Source organism: Leopardus geoffroyi, chromosome D2, assembly GCF_018350155.1.
Source record: "Leopardus geoffroyi isolate Oge1 chromosome D2, O.geoffroyi_Oge1_pat1.0, whole genome shotgun sequence".
NCBI classification, from domain to species: Eukaryota; Metazoa; Chordata; class Mammalia; order Carnivora; family Felidae; genus Leopardus; species Leopardus geoffroyi.
Genome location: NC_059334.1, coordinates 20,507,421 through 20,526,903, shown reverse-complemented (window position 1 = coordinate 20,526,903; position 19,483 = coordinate 20,507,421). Strand labels below are relative to the sequence as shown.

The 19,483-nt window shown below is 38.3% G+C and overlaps 1 protein-coding gene across 2 annotated transcripts; it reads right to left on the bottom strand.

Annotated features, from left to right (window-relative positions):
- Positions 1 to 344: 344 nt before the first annotated feature.
- TFAM (transcription factor A, mitochondrial) lies at positions 345 to 15,287 on the bottom strand. Of its 2 annotated transcripts, XM_045437452.1 has the most exons (7): positions 14,822 to 15,282; positions 14,141 to 14,259; positions 12,594 to 12,664; positions 11,761 to 11,910; positions 7,611 to 7,706; positions 1,876 to 1,932; positions 345 to 1,409 (listed from the first exon to the last, which is right to left on the bottom strand). In XM_045437452.1, the coding sequence occupies exons 1-7, from the start codon at positions 14,920 to 14,922 to the stop codon at positions 1,263 to 1,265; spliced, it is 741 nt and encodes a 246-aa protein (XP_045293408.1). In that variant the 5' UTR covers positions 14,923 to 15,282; the 3' UTR covers positions 345 to 1,262. The 2 variants fall into 2 exon arrangements, with proteins under 2 accessions (XP_045293408.1, XP_045293409.1); XM_045437453.1 differs by lacking the exon at positions 11,761 to 11,910 and having other exon boundaries at positions 14,822 to 15,287.
- Positions 15,288 to 19,483: the final 4,196 nt, after the last annotated feature.

Below are 19,483 nucleotides of genomic sequence, written 5' to 3'. Positions count from 1 at the left end.
TGTTTTGAAAAATTGTTTTTAACCACTTAAAACTGTAAACACAATCCTTAGCCCACAGGCCATGAAAAGCAGGCATTGGGCTGGATTTGGCCCACAGACCAGAGTTGGCTATACCTTATATGGGCTTTTATATGTTACACAAAATGTTTAAATTCCAAGTCTAAAGACATTGGAGACTTTTGTTTTTTAGATCTCTCATTTTAAAACTTATGCTAGACAAGTTGTCTACTTCCTGGATAAATACACTCATGTGAGACAGAGAAAATAATTCAGAATACATATCCCTACTTAAAAAAGACAGGAAAAATTTTTGCAAAATGAATCTTTCACCCTAAAACATATAATTAGGAAACATTTAAAATTTTTATTCTATGCAATATAAAACAATATGCATAGATTTGGTACACAATTTCTTGGTTTTTACTTTAGGAAACAAGGCAATAAGGAAAACGTTTATAAATCTCTCCATCCCTTTTATAAAAAGTTGCAACTGAAACCAGCAATTCCTTGCAAGTACAACTATCAATTCTGAATATATGAATTATACCTAGGAATTGGCATTTACATAGATGAGTACTGGGTGCTCTTTTATTTTGAGAGAGAGAGAAAGAGAGAGGGTACGAGCGGGAGGGTCAGAGAGAGAGAACAGGTGAGGGAAGGGCGGGGGCGGGGGGGCGGGGGGGCCGAGAATCCCAAACAGGCTCCACACCATCAGAGCAAAGCCGGATGCAGGGCTCAAACTCATGAACTGTGAGACCATGACCCGAGCCGAAACCAAGATCAGATATAAAACCGACTGAGCCACCCAGGCACCCTTCTTTTAAACATGTACAACTGTATCATAAAACACCATGACTTCTACAATTTGGGGCACTTTTGAATATGAAACTCCTGCCTCCATATATATATATAAGGAAACAAGAATACTCTTTCCAGTCATCAAGTATGAAAAACTTCACAGTCTGATTTACCTTTATCAAAAGTAAAATGATTCACTACTGCATTTCATGGATTATTGTGATTCTCAGTAGTTCCTTAACACAAAGTAAATTTCACATGAACTTTTTATCTGTTTGGGTTTTCCAAAGCAAGATACTAATACAAAATGTATTGAACTGGCAGAAGTCCATGGGCTAAAGAAAAAGGAATTAAATATAAAATGTTCACCAACTTTATCCTTTCTAATTTTCAACAGCATCAGATATGGAGACCTAATTGGTTTCTTGTGTCTATCCATTATGAACATAACTCAATCTTCTATTTTAATACTCTTCAATGCCATTTTTTGCTTGGTGCTTTACTGTGCGACGTAGAAGATCATTTCGTCCAACTTCAAGCATCTGTTCTTCCCAAGATTTCATTTCATTATAATAACGAATTTTATCATCATTAGCAAGTTGAATATACACCTGAGAAAAAGTGTAACTGTTAAAATAATTTCTTTTAGAAGAATCTTTACAATTAATTTCTGGAATGCTTCCATATACTCTAGAAATCACCTATTATTCTACATATATAATGGGGGACTAAGGAAGGAATTTTTTTTTGATATAAAAGATGAGAAAAAGGTTGAGATAAAGATAATTAAGTTGTTACAATTTCAGGGTTTGGGATGTGGGAAAGGAGCTGAGGCAAGGTGAGATTTTCACTGGATAGAGTGAACACTTTAAGTTATGAGTGACATTGTTTTTTATTTGTAGTTAAAAACTACCAAAAGAAAAAAGCTGAACTGGTCCTAAAGATACAAAAATAATTTTAAAATACTTTGTGATACTAGTGATATAAAGTTGTTTTCACATGAATAGAGCCTTGCCCTAATATATTCTCTCACAGATATTCCAACTAGACACTTGAGACTAAAACCATACTACTTACTTGCTTTTGAGAACTGGAGAGATTTTTCCAGTTTTCATTTATAGTCTTCAGCTTTACCTGTAAAACACATATGTTTAAGTACCAGATACAGAGACTTCAGTGGTTAAAGAAAGATCTTTATTAATTCTTGATTCCAATAATAAAATCTGATATCAAGAATCACAGGCAAAGTCTTATCAATTCCTTACTTCCCTTTTTTAAAAAATTTTTTTAATGTTTCTTTATTTTTGAGAGAGAGAGACAGATGACAAGTGGGGGAGGGCAGAGAGATGGAGACACAGAATCTGAAGCAGGCTCCAGGCTCCAAACTGTCAGCACAGAGCCTGAAGCAGGGCTCAAACCCACGAGCCATGAGCTCATGACCTGAGCCAGAGTCAGATGCTTAACTGACTGAGCCACCCAGGGGCTCCTTACCCTTCTTTCTAAAAAAAAAAAAACAAAAAATTTTTTTAATGTTTATCTTTATTTTTGAGACAGAGAGAGACAGAGCATGAGTGTGGGAAAGGCAGAGAGAGAGGGAGACACAGAATCTGAAGCAGGCTCCAGGCTCTGAGCTGTAAGCACAGAGCCCAACGCGGGGCCCAAACTCGTCAACTGCGAGATCATGACCTGAGCTGAAGTCAGACGCTCAACCGACTGAGCCACCCAGGAGCCCCATCTTTCTAAATAAGAACTATTAAACTTAAAACATACAAAAAGTGAATAGGATGTAGATATTATCCTTTTTTATTGATATATAATCAACATATGACATTATTAATTTCAGGTGTAAACTTGATTCATCATTTGTATATCCTGTGAAATGATCACCACCCTAAGTCTAGTTAACTAATCTGTCACAATACATAGTTACAAAATTTTTTTTTGTGACAAGAAGTTTTAAGATTTACTCCAGGCAACTTTCAAAAGTGTAATATGTCATTTAAAAAAAAATTTTTATGTTTATTCATTTTTGAAAGACAGAGAGAGACACAGCACAAGCAGGGGTAGGGCCGAGAGAGAGGGGGACACAGAATCTGAAGCAGACTCCAGGCTCTGAGCTGTCAGCACACGTGGGGCTTGAACTCACAAACCACAAGATCATGACCTGAGGCAAAGTCGGATGCTCAACCAACTGAGCCACCCAGGCGCCCCTCAAAAGTGCAATATATTATTTTTAACTATAGTCACCATGTTGTTGTTTTTTAGAGGGAGAGAGGAGAGAGAGAGCATATGCATACACGTGAGTGGGGGAGGAAGAGACGAGAACTTAAGCAGGCTCCACGCTCAGCACGGAGCTCACCTCACGACCCTGAGCCAAAATCAAGAGTAGTATGCTCAACCGATGAAGCCACCCAGGCACCCCTACAGTCACCATGCTGTACAATGTATCTTCAGGACTAATTTAAAATTAGAAACTGGTACACTTTGACCATTCTCACCCATTCTGCATCCCAACCCCAACCTCTAGCAACCACCAATCCATTCTATTTATGAACTTGGTTGTTTTGTTGTTGTTTTCAAGATTCCACATATAAGAGAGATCATACAGTTATTTGTCTATTTCTGACTTATTTCATTTAGCATAATGCTCTCAAGGACCATCCATGTTGCTGCAAATAGCAAAATTTTCATTCTTTTTGATGGCTGAATAATGCATGCACACCAGTTTCTTTATCCATCATCCATCAATGGACAGTTGGATAGCTTCCACATCTTGATTATTGTAAATAATGCCCAATGAACATGGGAGTGCAGATATCTTCTCAAGTTAGTGTTTTTGTTTCCTTTGGATAAATATCCAGAAGTAGAACTGCAGGATCATATGGCAATTCTATTAATTTTCTGAGGAAACTCCATACCATTTTCTACAGTGAGCTGCAATCTACATTCCCATCAACATATGCACAGCGATTCCCTTTTCTCAGCATCTTTGCCACCACCTGTTATTTTCTTATCTTTTTGATAACAGCCATTCTAACAGATATGAGGTGATATCTCATTTGGTTTGCATTTGCCTGATTACTGATGCTGAAAACCTTTTTATGTACATGTTACTCATCTGTATTGTCTTCTTTGGAAAAATGTGTATTCAGATTCTCTCCCATTTTTTAAGTCAGCTTGTTTTTTTGCTACTGAGTTGTACAAGTTCTTTATATATTTTAGATATTAACCCCTTTTCATATATATGATTTTCAAATCTTTCCCCTCATTCAGTAGGTTGCTTTTTCACTTTGTTAATGGTTTCCTTTGCTGTGCAGATGTATCTTTTTTGATTCAACAATACTTATATTCAACTATATTCCTATGATAGACTAACTTCAAAGACTTAAATGTTTTATTTCTTCCCTGTATCTTAATGTTTTATTCTAAAATTTGTACCTAAGTATTCAGGCATACTCATAGGAACAATACAACACTGGTCCTTAATTCTACTTAGCTGAACTTAAATTATATGACCTGGAAAAAGTCATTATTACCTCTCTTAGGCTTGGTTCTTCATTTATAAAATTAAAGGATGCAGGAAACCCAGGGATGGAGGAGAGTTAGAGAGGAGAGTCAGCACACCTCACACAGTATGTGCTGTTGCTCCCAGAAAGCAGAGACTGAGGCAATAAATGGGTGGGTGGAGAATGAGGGGCATAGGGGTTGGAGAAGGCAAGTGTGAAGAAGGGAGGGAAATGGTCTGAAAAGAATCTATTTAAATCTAAGAGGAAGTCATCAGTGATTTTAAACAGAAGCAGAGTGAGAATAATGAACTTTACTGTTCTGACCAGAACTCTGTATTTTATCCTACCAACAAAAATAGAGATATAGACAGTATCTGAGACTACATAACCATCATGTTTTGGAACACTTTAATACTTACACCTTTATAAACACATCTAATATATTCAGGGACATTTACTCACTAAATAATTGCTCTCTTAGCTCTGGAAGGAATTGCTTCAATCTTTCATAGCTAAGCTTTTTCCTTATATTTAATCCATAAACTTTTGTATTCACTGAGTTCAACAATAATTTATAAAGTTGCATGCATAAAAAAATCTGATCTTTCACCTTAATAAAGTAATTCATTAAAGAAAATTAAAGAGATGGAAAGATGTTTAGTTTTGCTCCTTCCTAAAACTCATTAAATAAGCCCTTCCAGCATGTGAGGACACCGTGAGATGGTACCAGCTATGAACCAAGAGGGACCTCACTAGCAGACAACCATGACAGTGCCTTGATCTTGGACTTCCCAGCCTCCAGAACTGTGAACAATAAATTTCTATTATTTTTTTTAAGTAAATGAATAAACAACATTTTTTAAGGCATAAACCCAGATGGACAAAGACAACAAGAGAGGAAACTACCAACACAAAATTTTAGCAGCTAAAAAGTAGGTGAAGAAATGGTAACTGACTTACTTAACCAAGAAGGCAGATTCCCAACCTGGTACTGGGGAAAGCCATAAAGCAAACCAATTTACAATGCAGAATTCCCAAGCAGCTCAGGAATTGGCAGCACCAGGTAGGTAGAAAACGGTGGTGAAAGGTGTGCTTAAAACAGTAAGACTGACTGAAATTCTCTTGAAAAAGAGATTAAATCCCCACCATGGGCAGATTCTAGGACTTATCCCCTCAAAAGGGTAAAACAGAGCTACTCTGTGGATACCAGGTACAGTTGGGGCCAGTGGTACCACACTGGAAACAAGGAGATTAAGTAAAAATGTACGTATACAGTATCCCAGAAAGAAAAGCAAAAAAGGTTAAGAGAAAAACAACACAGAAAAGAAAATGAGAGGACCAGCTCAGAAGACACAAAAACAAGTATGAGGTCTTAAAGAGAACACAGCGGGGGAAGGGGGGGGGAGGGAGGGGAGAGAAGAAAAAAGAAACCAGATCACATTCAAAGGACCAATAATCAAAATGGCTTTATACTTCTCAAAAGCTATTTACAAGAGAAAGAAGCAATATTTTTAAAATTCTGAAAGAACATGATCTCTAGACTCTATGCCTAGAATTCTATGCCCAAACTATCAAGCAAACATAAGGTTAGAGATTATTTTCAGACAAGCAAAAATTCAAAAAATTGATCTTCCATGTACTCTCACTGGGGAGATGCTGCTATAATAAAATCAGTAAACCAAGAAAGACAACAGCAGAAGCAAAACCACCACAAAGATGAATGTCAACTGTGCACTAGCAATAAAAGGCTACAACCAAAGTGGAACAAAACAGAGGTTCCAGATTGAAACTGACAGAATAGCTAATGCATCTAAATGCACTGAAAGCTGGTAAATATTTAAGGGTTTGGGGCTAAATTACTGATAATACATAAAAACCTAAGGAAACAAAAACATAAGACATACTGAACTTCAGTGAAAGTTTTGCAATTAAAAAAAAAATAGTCATAGCAAATGGCATAGCAAATATCATACTCGATACTTCTCTAACCAAAATTGTAAGTATACTGGGAGGCAGGAAAATGGAAACATGAACAGTGGGATGAGAAAGTAATAAATGCTCATCTTAAATAATGGGAGATAATGCCTAAAATATAGGTAATGCTGAAAATTGAAAAAAAAATCAAGAAGTAACAATATAAGGCTGTTATTTACAGATATGAAGATAAACAGCACAAGAATGAGCTAACAATAAAAGGTATTCACTTATATGACAGGGCTGTGAAAACTGGTTATCTTTTATAACAAGTCTTATTTTGATTCTTTTAACTATAAGGATATATACCCAATATTTTTTAAATGAATAAAAATGATAGTTGCATTAATTTTAATATCCTGAGATAGGGTCCCTCAGCCATTAAGCTTTCTAGGTGATTCCAAGGTGCAGTCGAGTTGAGAACCACTGATTTAGGAGCATTCTCTAGCATATAACCTTTTTACACTGATAAGAAAACTAAATCCAAAGTCATTTAGTGACTGAGCAAATTCCAACTAAAAAAATAAACAAGCATATATTTTTAGTAATTTAAGGCCATAGACACAATTTTAAAATCCCAAGGAGTAAATAAATGAAAGTATACAGCCAGGGAAGACCATATCACATATACATATTATTTAATCAAGTGTCAAACAGTACTTATGAAATGAACTACCGATCCTAATAACCCAAAATGTGGCACAGTGGCAAAAACCTTCATCTCAGATTGACAAAAGTTAGATATCTGAACGTATGCTCTTCTTACCCTATCATATTATAAAAGGAAAAATACAATTGCCAATTTGGAGCTTCTAACAAGGAAATAAGGAAAGAATAAGCCACAGCAGGAATGACACACTTCTTTTCTTCTTTGACATATTCATATGGTGATACTCATGGGCGTAATACATTCTCATGGGCATAACCAAAATTTTATTAAAGGATATAATATGAAGCAAGGTTATACTCAAATCCCAGTACAAAGTATTATAATCCCACTCTCATTCTTTCCCAGTGATGGTAAAACAGTCCCAGGACTGACTGATAAGAAGTCTCCAGAACTTTAACACCCCTAATAATTTGAAAATGTTATTATTTTAAATTTAAAAAAGCTGACAATATATATATTGGCCGCTAAGTACTCAAATTGTATGTGGCAAGAAAATGTGTTTTCCTTTAAAAGATACAAGAGGGCATTATTTGTATAAAGTACTTATTTATAATAATTTACTACTTTTCTTCACATCCTAACATGACACCCCTACAATTTTCTGTCTAAATATTTTAAAAATCAAAACAAAAATTTAAAAAACAAATCTAATTCTGTTTTACCTGTGATGTACCATCCTTATGTTCCTGGAACCTTTCAGCTATATAAATGTTGTAAGCTGAGCGAGGTCTTTTCGGTTTTCCAAGCATTGTTAACTCCTGAGTAACAAAAATGGAAGAGTTAGATATAGTTTTAACTTCTGTAAGACTTTACCTACAGAAACTTTATTCACTACTATGCATTACAGGAAGTTCCTATAAGTGAATGTTTTGATTCTTTGTATATACAAAATGACTACTCACTCGGGATCAGAATTATTTTTGTGATAGCACTAAGTTTTGAAAATTGTAAAAGGTTTTATGAATTATTTTCCATATAAAAACTTTTCCCTTACATATTATTTTCATGGTCTCCATGAAGTGAATAACTGAGCACTTAGGTACAAAATCTTTTTTAAAGGTTAAAACAATTTCAGTTTCATCCTTCCAGAACACTACCATCTCCCAGCCACTATATGCCTCTACCACAACTCATAAACACTAGAGTATCTGTTTAATAATCTCTCATTTCATTTCCTTCCTTGGTATCTCTCAACTTTTAAACTTCAACAGATGTGTTAAATTCAATTCTTTTAACTAGGTACCAAAGGACAGAGGAGGCAAGAAATAGCAAATACATGTATCCCTTACTGCTTAAGTTAGTTTAGTTTCAAGGGGCACCTAGGTAGCTCAGTCAGTTAAGTGTTCGACTTCAGCTCAGGTCATGATCTCACAGCTCTTGAGTTCGGGCTCTGTGCTGACAGCTCAGAGCCTAGAGCCTGCTTCAGAGTCTGTGTCTCCCTCTCACATTCTGCCCCTCCCCCACTCACACTCTGTCTCTCAAACATAAATAAAAACATTAAAAAAATTTTTTTTTAATGTTTAGTTTCTGAGTTTCAGAGAATAAAGGATGCTGCACTATTCTATTTAGTTTTTGAATTTGGATAGTAGTACTTGTAATTCATAAATTATGTGGTTTTGAATGGCAATTTGGTTAAAGTCAATAACAAACCCAATTTTATTTCATAAATAAAGTACAGCCCCTGTGATTAACCTCATTCTTCCTGGACTTCTCAGACATAGAACTACTATAAAACTACTGCAGACTCCAGGTACTTCATAACGTAACTGTTTCCCCTTTTGTTTCTAGAGCTTGGAATTCATCATCCTTCCTAACAATAAGTATACAGCTAAACAGACTGAAAAATCAACAACCCTCTTGGATCCCTAAGGGAGAGAAGTTTGTTTCAAACTGCTGCCCCCTAGACTGGAGAGACACACAAGTAAATACAGGGAGTCGAAGCAACCCCTGCTGGAACCAGTGCTGGGGTACCAAAACCTCTACTGTAATTAATGAATTGCTGGATGTTCTGGCTTCAGGGGAAGCCAGTCATAAGAATGTCCTCACAGGACGCCTGGGTGGCTCAGTCAGTTAAGCGTCCGCCTCTTGGTTTCAGCTCAGGTCACTATTAGTGAGTTTGAGCCCAGCATCGGGCTCTGCAATGATAGTGTGGGATTCTCTCTCTCTCTGCCTCTCCCCTACTGGCTCTCTTGGCCTCTCAAAATAAATAAACCTAAATTTAAAAAAAAAAAAAAAAAAGACAGTCCTCACAGTATTGTGATATACTTCTAGGAGCTGAACCAGATTTCCACAATTAATACCAGAAAAAATATTTCCCCTGCTTCTGTAAGAAAGGAAGAGAGGAAAAGAAACTATTTTGAAATGCCTGAGCACTCAACTATTAACAAGGCCTGCCTTCAGGGGAAACTAGTTAACCAGAGCCTAACTTACCTGCATGAAGGGAAAACACCCAACTCCTGCACACTCTAGTCATCCTGACTCACACCTAATGGGGAGGGGGAGTGTGGAAGAGTGAACTGAGAAACTCTTGTGAAGTTCACAGACCAGTTGCATAGGCTCTCTAAAAGATCGGGACCTAATTGTAGGACTACAGAATGCTTTTCTTGACCCCCACACCTCACCACCACATTGCTAAGGCCTATTTACAGCAGTTCCTTTTACTCAATACATTACGTCCATCAATCAAGAACAAACTTCCAAGGCATACTAAAAGGCAAAAAACATAATATGAAGAGACAAAGCAAGCATCAGAACCAGATATGGGAGGGATGTTGAAATTATCAGACGAGGAATTTAAAACAACTAGATTAGGGGCGCCTGGGTGGCGCAGTCGGTTAAGCGTCCGACTTCAGCCAGGTCACGATCTCGCGGTCCGTGAGTTCGAGCCCCGCATCAGGCTAGGGGCTGATGGCTCAGAGCCTGGAGCCTGTTTCCGATTCTGTGTCTCCCTCTCTCTCTGCCCCTCCCCCGTTCATGCTCTGTCTCTCTCTGTCCCAAGAATAGATAAACGTTGAAAAAAAAAAAATTTAAAAAAAAAAAATAAATAAAACAACTAGATTAGTATGCTAAAGGCTCCAGATTGCATGTAAGAACAGATTAGCAATGTAAAACTCAGAGATGGAAATCCCAAGAAGTAACTAAAAAAAACCAAAAAACAAAAAAAGTTAGAGATCAAAAATGCTGTAACAGAGGTGCCTGGGTGGCTCAGTCAGTTAAGTATCTGACTCTTAATCTCAGCTCAGGAGACTGGGCTCCAAGCTGGATATGGCACCTATTTAAAAAAAAGAGAGAGAGAGAGAAAGGAGAGAGAGGAGAGGGACAAGAATGTTGTAATGAAATGAAGAATGTCTTTAATGGGTTTATTAGTAGACTGGACATGGCTGAAGAAAGAATCACTGGGCTAAAGGATGTAATAATAGAATCCTCAAAAATCCAAAACAAAGAGAACAAAGACTGAAAATAAACCAAAAACTGAAGACTATCCAAGGATTATAGGACAACTTAGAACAGGTGTAACAAACATAAAATGGGAATACTAGGAGGAGAAAGAGAAAAAGAAATATATGAAAGGGAAATCCTGTATTACTGCCCAATCCTCATTTCTGGTCTCTCCACTCTTACATTGGATGGGTACATTAAAAAGGAAGGGAGAATAAAGGAGGGAGAATAAACTTCAGTACCCAGCCCTCCAAATACTTACCCCTATGCAGACACTGTATTTCTATTGTCTTTTCTAGCTCCTTTTTACTAATTGGATCAGAAGACTAGATTGCTATATAGATTACTGACTTAAAATAGGTGAGTCCAGGGGCGCCTGGGTGGCGCAGTCGGTTAAGTGTCCGACTTCAGCCAGGTCACGATCTCACGGTCCGGGAGTTCGAGCCCCGCGTCGGGCTCTGGGCTGATGGCTCAGAGCCTGGAGCCTGTTTCCGATTCTGTGTCTCCCTCTCTCTCTGCCCCTCCCCCGTTCATACTCTGTCTCTCTCTGTCCCAAAAAAATAAATAAACGTTGAAAAAAAAAAAAAAATTTAATAAAAAAATAGGTGAGTCCTGAATTCTGGTGCTAGGAGAGCTCAACAAGAGTCAGGGAGACATATGTTGTCATCGCACATTAAAGTCTCAAATTTACTTTTTCAAAGAAATAGTTTTAACTCTGATGACCATTTTCTACAGTATATGTACTGGACCAGCAAGCTGACCATCTCATACCTAATACTGTTCCTACAGAAAAATGTAGTCTTTCAAGCAATAGTATTTATGTGGATGAATAACCTTAAACTGGGACCAGACTACAAATCTGAACCATGTGGGGTGTTTAATGAGGAAAAGTAGTTCATCCTATAGGACTTCTTATTTGACTAGATACAATAAAGGCATTTTTTCCTGATGTGTTAATGAAATCAGTCTATTTAGCAACATCCTTAATGAAACTCATCCATAATCAAACTCACCATTACCTATAAAACAATTCAAATCAGCAGGTTATCCTAGACAAGACACAGACACAAAGATTCTTGCTATTCCTGATTTGGCTGTTTCATAACTCTGTTCCTTCAGCTTTCATTCTAGTCCTAACTACATATCTTAAATTTGGATACATTCAAAAGTAGTAACAAGGGGTTCCAAGACAGACTCAATGCCAAGTGGTCCTAGTGGCAGAAAAGAGTTATCCCATTTTTTCCTAACTGGGGTACTCCTGATGACATTCTACCATTTAGCCACATATATCAAAATAAGAAAAACTCCCAATATTCATTGTTCTATAAATTTCAGTTCTTTGCCAAAGGAAAAAAGTATTTCACTGATACTCACTCTCTTTTTTATTAATGCTTTCTTTTTTAAACGTTTTTGCTGGATTTCTTTTTCCAAAGATACAATCTGACTTGGAGTTAATTGTTCTTGAATTCTGTTTATCTCTTCTTTGTATGCCTGCCAGTCTGCCCTGTAAGCATCTTCATATATCTATAAATAAAAAACCCAAACATGAAGTCAATAAATTACTGCTGATAAATCAAACACAGCACACCCACCAGGGAAAGACAATTGCATGACTTCAGATAAAGACAGACTAGGGGCACCTGGGTGGCTCAGTCAGTTGAGCGTCCGACTTCAGCTCAGGTCATGATCTTACAACTTGTGAGTTTGAGCCCCACATCGGGCTCTGTGCTGACAGCTCGGAGCCTGGAGCCTGCTTCTGATTCTGTGTCTCCCTCTCTCTCTGCCCCTCCCCCACTCATGCTCTCTCTCTCTCTGTCTCAGAAATAAATAAACATTAAAAAAATTTTTTTTAAATAAACATTAAAAATAAATAAAAATTAAAAAAAAATAAAAAGACAGACTGAACCACCAAGTGAAACATGTGCTCTGGAATCACATGTATATGGACTAAAAACATGTTTTTTTCATAAAAATGTTAACAAAGGTGAGAGTCTAACAACTAGTCTTCAGTTTCAGATATTGCCAACCCTTTGTTGCCACTGCCATACATCCATTTTCTAATCATTATGAATCAGAAAGTATGAAGTTCCTTTATAGGTAACAGATATTAAAAAAATTTTTTTAATCATCTAGTCCCTTAAATGACATGACTATTATTCTTAACTGCAGAATAACTGGTCAGCAATACTGAAAACCAATATGCTTACTTTTTTCTCTGAATCAGGAAGTTCCCTCCATAGCTGGGCAATTTTTCTAATTAGTTCTGAATTTTTCGCATCTATAGATAGAAATAAAATGAAAAAGTCACAATTTTATGTCTCAGGATTAATTTCTAAAGACTTCTAGGAAGTCTAGCTTTAGCTCTAAGTTTTATTACAGACACCTCTATACCACATATAATTTAATACAATGATTTAGGTTTTCTTTAATTTCATACTTTATCCAGAATTGTTAAAGTCTGTTACCTAATTATTAAGAAATATGTCACATACCCCCCCAAAATTATTAGTTTAAGCAGTTGGGTAATCACTGTCTTCAAGCTTTTTACTTCATATTTCAAACAAAAAATTTTTTCCCATCTTTCAGGAATTATTAAGTTCATAAAACCTGACTCAACAATAAAATATAATCTTGATTCATGTAACACTGCCTTGTATTTCAGTTACAGAAACACTACTTGCAACAAGCTATTCTAAAATCAATTCATTATTCCCCATTTCCTTCTTCATCTTAACTGATCATTATTCCCCATTTCCTTCCTCATCTTAACTGATCAAGTCATTATTCCCCATTTCCTTCCTCATCTTAACTGGAGTGGCATTTTAACAAACCACTTAGTTTGAATTACAACATTTTAAAACATGTGAGTACTTCTTAAACATGTCTCTTAAACCAATTCTTTATAATGTAGGAATTTTCATTACAGTTCATTTGGTTTTCACAAGTACCCTGTGAAAGGGCTCTAGAAATCATAAAGTTGACTATTCTTAATTTAGTTATTATCTTTACACTACTATAATCACAAATGAAGGCCCACAGCCTTTCTAGGGAGTCAACAAAAATCCTACCTGGAAATCTTTTTTTTTTTTCAGGAAGTCAACTGATTTCCAGTGAAAAACCTCTTGGAATTAGCGATTTGTATAGAGCTTTACAGTTTACAGAACACATCCACATAAGTTATTATTTCATTGCAACTTCATTAACAATTCCCTGAAGCAGGAGCTAAAGCAAGTAATAAAATGATTCATCAATGGTGCTCCAGGCCAATGGCAACTAGACCCCCAAAATTCAGCTTTTTCATCTTCTTCCCTGGGTGCTTCCACTCCACATGCTGCTATTTTTAAAATACTTTTCATTAAATGAATAAGTCAGGAGGATAAAGTCAATAGTATTGTAATAGTCTTGTATGGTGATTGATGGTAGCTACACTTGTGGTCAGCATAGCATAATGTATACAGTTGTCCAGTCACCACTATGTTGTACACTTGAAACTAGTGTAACACTGTGCTTCAACTATACCTCAATAAAATATACACAGTAATAAGAAATAAATAAAAATACCTTTCATTAGCTCAATTATTTATAAGGAATTTGTACTTGGTAAAAAATGTCATACTTTACAGACCACTAAACGTTAATGGTTATGTTTCCGCAGTCACTGGATGCTTTCAAAGTGCAAATCAAGTTTGAAGTAAAACTGTTTAGTGGCTTCTTTATTACATCAGAAAACAGTAAATGCTCCAAAACTCCTTACCTGGGTTCTGAGCTTTAAATATGGGTAGCTGTTCTTTAGAAAATCGAACGTATGAAGTCAGAGGCTTCTTTGGATAACTATTCACGGTGGATGAAAAACATCTCGGTACATACGCAAAACTACGTATAAAGAAAATAACCAATATCAAGTATTTAAGTGCCAATATTCACTTTTAGATGAACACAGATTCCCCCCAAAAAGACGCCATCAGGATGCTATATATGGCACCGTGTCAGTAACTTTTAAAACCCTGTCCTAACCAGAGAAAAGACCTGCAAAACTGAACTCTCAAAGCTCCATCTATGCCTGTTAAGAAGGGCAGAGTGGAGGAAAGCATCAGCACTTCAGCTCCTGGACCCTGCCTCCTCAACGCCTCTACTGATGGAGGGAGACTCTTTGGCGCGCGACTTCGCAGAGAACTCTGAACGAGGGCTACAAGGTTGGACAGCGCGGAGCGGCGGGAAGGAAGAGGAAAGGTGGAGGGTGGCCGGAAAGTAAGACTGCTGGATAAGGCCTGGTCGCAAAACCACCAGCCCCTTCGCAAAGTCGAGGCATGATTCAAAGCGCCACGGTGGCCCGGACCACCTAGGAGACACAGAAAAGTGTACGAAAACGTCTACACTCCAACCCAGACCGTCCTGAGCCGTGCCGCCTCCTGAAGTGCAGGCGAGAGGTCCTTACCTGAAGGGAGAGCGCAGTCGACTTCCACAGCCCGCGCAGAGGTCCGCTCCGGACTTTCCCAGTGCACTCAGCACGCTCCACACGCCCCGGAAAAGCGCCATTGCACCAACTTACAAGGCAGCGACCAGGCGCCAACCTCCTACAGCCCCGCGGCACAACAGAACTCCAACAATGACGAACAGAACCCGCTGGTGACCCTCTGTAGTTTACTCTCATGCCCGCCACTCGCAAGGCACTATGGGAAATCGGCTAACATCCGGTCAGTAGGAGGGGAACTAAGGAGGGCAGAATTGACGCAGGCGCTGTAGTAGCTTCCCGGTGGGTGGGGCTGCAAAGGAGGAGGGCTCGGGGGCGGAGAAGGAAACCGCAGCCCGGCTTGCCTGCGGAGGGCCCTGGCCTAGAGGAGGCGCAGCTGAGCCACCTCTGCCCCCGGCCCTCCCCTCCGCATTCGGTTCCTCCGCCCGGCCTGGAGGCTGATGGAGGCACTGTGGCCACCTCACCGCGACAGTGCGGGGCTGGCTGGCGTCCGCCTGTGACGACCGAAAGGACCAGTACGTAACAGTTTTACCGCGAGGACGCGGGATAGCTGTGCGGCCTGCGCTGCTCCGAGGTCAAGCTGGCGGGTGCTGCGCGACCAGCAGAGCCGCTGAGTTCAGGCCCCAACTGACGCTCAGTATCCAAAACACTGCTGGGGCGGGGGAAGTGGGGCACGTTTCAAACTTAAAAATGCAGATTTCCTGGACTTGCTGCAGTGCCTGATTCAGTATATCTGTGAGGCCCGTGACTCTGTTTTCAACAGGTTCCTCATTGTTTAACAATTTCTGATGCCAGTGGTCATAGGACCACATTTAAAGCAATACTGAACTAGACCCTCGTCCCCTCCACTGCAACTATCCCAGACCCAGTCTTCAACCCTGACATCCAACCCTGCTTAATTAGTAGGGAGGAAACTTTGGCTGATTAGTCGTGCAAAGACTCTATTCCCATTATTAACGTTAAAGTCTTGATCCGGAAATGTAGCATTCCCTAAGACTCACTTTCCCCCATTGCAGATGAGGATGTTAGACTAGATTAGTTCTTTCGAAGTCCTGAGAAAGTGTGACAAATATGCCTTGAGATATTGATCGATATGCTGTATAACCATTTTCTGTGTCGGCAATGACATGAAAAAGATTGGGAAGACCTAAACTAAACGTATATAAGGATCAGCTTTTATATTCCAATTATTTCCTTCTGAAACAGCCTCTATTGGGTAGCTATATTTGTTAGAAAATTCTTACCACTGTAATATTAAGCTGAGAGTCAACTGCTTTCTGTAGCTTTGAAACATTGGCCCTTGATGCAACAAAGGAAAAGCCCACTTTTAAGTGGTATGTAAACAACTATCACTACTCCCTTTTCTTAGTCTCTCAGGGTTGAAAGGAACTTTCCAGGTCATCTGTTCAAACTTCTCATCTTGACATGGAAAAACAGCTTTTTTTTTTTTTTGATTACATAACTATGTACAAGGCCCCAAACTTAGGTAAAAGACACAACATTCCCCCACTCCCAATAAAGTCTGACAGAAGGAAATAAACAATTATAATGCACTGCCAAGGCAGAGGTAAGTATAGAATATGCTTCCTTATAACATTTTAGCTGGGCTCTGAAATAATTTGTTTTCTCTATATTTTCTAGAATATTTTTGTTCTTTCAGTTATTTGCTAAAAAAACTATTGCAGGTTCGGCTTATCACATTGGGTCACCAATTGCAGGTTTAGCCTATCATCAGTTGTGGGTTCAGCAGAAAAGATTACTCAAGACTCCATGCAAGTCAAGAGAGATGAGAGGGAGGCTAAGGGAAATCTCCCCGACCTGATCTCCAGCTCCTGTATATATTAAGCATACATTATAGGGAGAACATTGCACAATATGTCTTTGGCTATGTGCCAGTAAGATCTATAGAAAGTGTGCACAAAAAACAAGGCATTCCCAAGACCACCAAAGAGCAGATGCAGAAAGCAGCATGGAGAACAAGATAAGATATTCCATAGATAACATGGTCTAAGGAATTCATGAGCACAGGAAAGACCCAACCCCTAAATATGCACTAACTAGATACTGGTCAGCTGTTTTCAGCAGGGCCAGAAAGCAGTGTAATGCATTCCCTATAATCTCCTTAACCAAGACATAGCTATTTGATTTCCCACAAAACTTCTTTTGGATATTTAAAAAATCTTTTTGTTTTTTTAGAGTGTCATTTTGATCTTACTGTAAAGGTCTTATAAATCTGTTCTATAATATTTGTTTTCAGCAAATACCAATATTCCTTAACAGTCATTTACATTGCAGCAAAATTTTATTCCAAATGCAGCATTTACAAAGAAAATATAATTCTACCTGCTTACACAAACTATCTTTGAGTTTCACTTATGAAACATGAAGACTTACCACAGCCCTTCCTAGGGTTCTGTTCTTTTATTTTGTTTTAAAAGTTTATCTGCTCCCATGACTTCAGCTATCAGTTATATCCTCATGGTTCCCATATCTTATATTGAATCCATTTTAGTCCCAAATCTACATAAACACTGTCTTCTGGACATTTTTACCATCATGTCTCACAGATACTTCAATTTTTCATTAACAGAATTCACTATCTTTCTCCTGTTTTGAACAACTTCTTAAATTTTTTTTTTTTCTTCAACGTTTTTATTTATTTTTGGGACAGAGAGAGACAGAGCATGAACGGGGGAGGGGCAGAGAGAGAGGGAGACACAGAATCGGAAACAGGCTCCAGGCTCTGAGCCATCAGCCCAGAGCCCGACGCGGGGCTCGAACTCACGGACCGCGAGATCGTGACCTGGCTGAAGTCGGACGCTTAACCGACTGCGCCACCCAGGCGCCCCAACAACTTCTTAAGAAGCACCTGTATCCCATTTGAATCATCCAAGCTAATAACTTGATAAATCATTTTATAATATCTCCCATTGACACTGTAACTGAACTAACATGAGTTTGGTCTTTGGCGAGTCACAGATAGAAACTATACTAGATGGAAATGTGACACAAAGTAAACTTATTTGCAGCAAATAAGGAGATGATGGGGAATAAACTTCCAAAGCTATGACTCTCTGAGCAAGGGTGAATGAGTTCCTTTTATTTAGGGTTAGGATGAATATTTAGATAGGGAAGCTTTGTCATTGTATGTAGAGGTGGGCATAAGGTCGTGCGTGCACCTTAAAGAAACATGCCTATACATACATCATATGTAAATGAGATTTGTGTTCCTCCTTGGATGGAGATTTTAGTATTATAATGAGGTAAAGGTAACTGTCAGTCATTCCATGGTCCATCTGTGCAGGTGTGAGTTGGGGTTCATCTCAAATTAGTCTGGGCTGACTGAACTCTTTGCCCAGGCAGTTGTCATTGCTTGAGGGGTAGTTTCGGTTTCCTTCCCCTTGTGTCTTTTGCCTGAATTAAGAGAGAAGCTAGAAAGAAGAGCTTAAGGAAAAATGTGGGACAAAGGTCAGTAGGTACTAGCAGATGAGCAGTAAAGGTCAGGGGTCTAGCTGGTGACATAACTTCTCCCCCATCAACCAGCTAATGATAAGTGTTGATGACTCTACCTCATTAACCCCTCCAGTAAGTATTCCTTCTTCTCCAGTCCAATTGCTGCTGCTTTTGTTCAGGACAGTAATATGTTGGTAAGTCAGGTCTCAAAAAGAAAGCCCTAATTTGTGTTTGCTGAGGTCTGTGATATAGACACTCCTACCATGGCTGATTTCAAACTACCAACTTGGTATCATTACTCCTGAAGTTGGGAAAAGATATATATATAATTGATTGTCCAGGCCAGTACCAGCCAGCTCCTATGTGCCACTCACTGGTTCAGGCTCTGACATCTTTTCCCAAACTCTTACAAGTACTTTTCCTACTTTCAGGCTTACTTCCCTCCTAATCATATTCCACTCTGTCACCAAGTCAGTCTTTCTAAAGGGCAAATCTCATTTATTCACTTGTTTATTAAGACAGACTCCATGCCAGGCAATGATCATGCTTCTATATTTGAAACCTTCAGTGGCTTCTGATTGCCCATGGTATCAAGTTTAAGTTCTCATACATGGCATACAAGTCCTCCATGAACTGGCTTTTTTGTTTCCCCTATAGCTTCATTTCTCACTTCACCCTTGCTTAAAAATAATTTATTATTTAAACATCTATTTCTTCTGACTGAAAACACTTCATTTGGCTCTGAGTTTACCATTGCATGTTGTGTGATATGCCAAAGTTATGGAAATTACTGGATAAGAATACAGACTCAGAAGTTAGATCTAGGTTTGAATCCTGCTTTTGTTATTTACTAGATGAGTGACCTTGCCAAATGACAATTTCTGTGACCCAGAGTTTTCCCTTCTGTGAAATGAGGATAATAATGTTTGATTCTTTGGATTGTTACAAAGATTAAATTAGAAAATGTACAAAAAGTTCTTAACAGAGTCCCTGGGACATAGTAAGAGGGTCAACAAACAGTGGCTATAATTATCCTTATATTACTCATAACAATTATTATTAGCTTTTAAATAATTATAGGTATAGTATGAATTTTCCCCAAAGTCAGATTTGCATCACAAATCTGTCATTACTTTGTCATTTTCTGTCTCTATTAAATTACATACACTAATT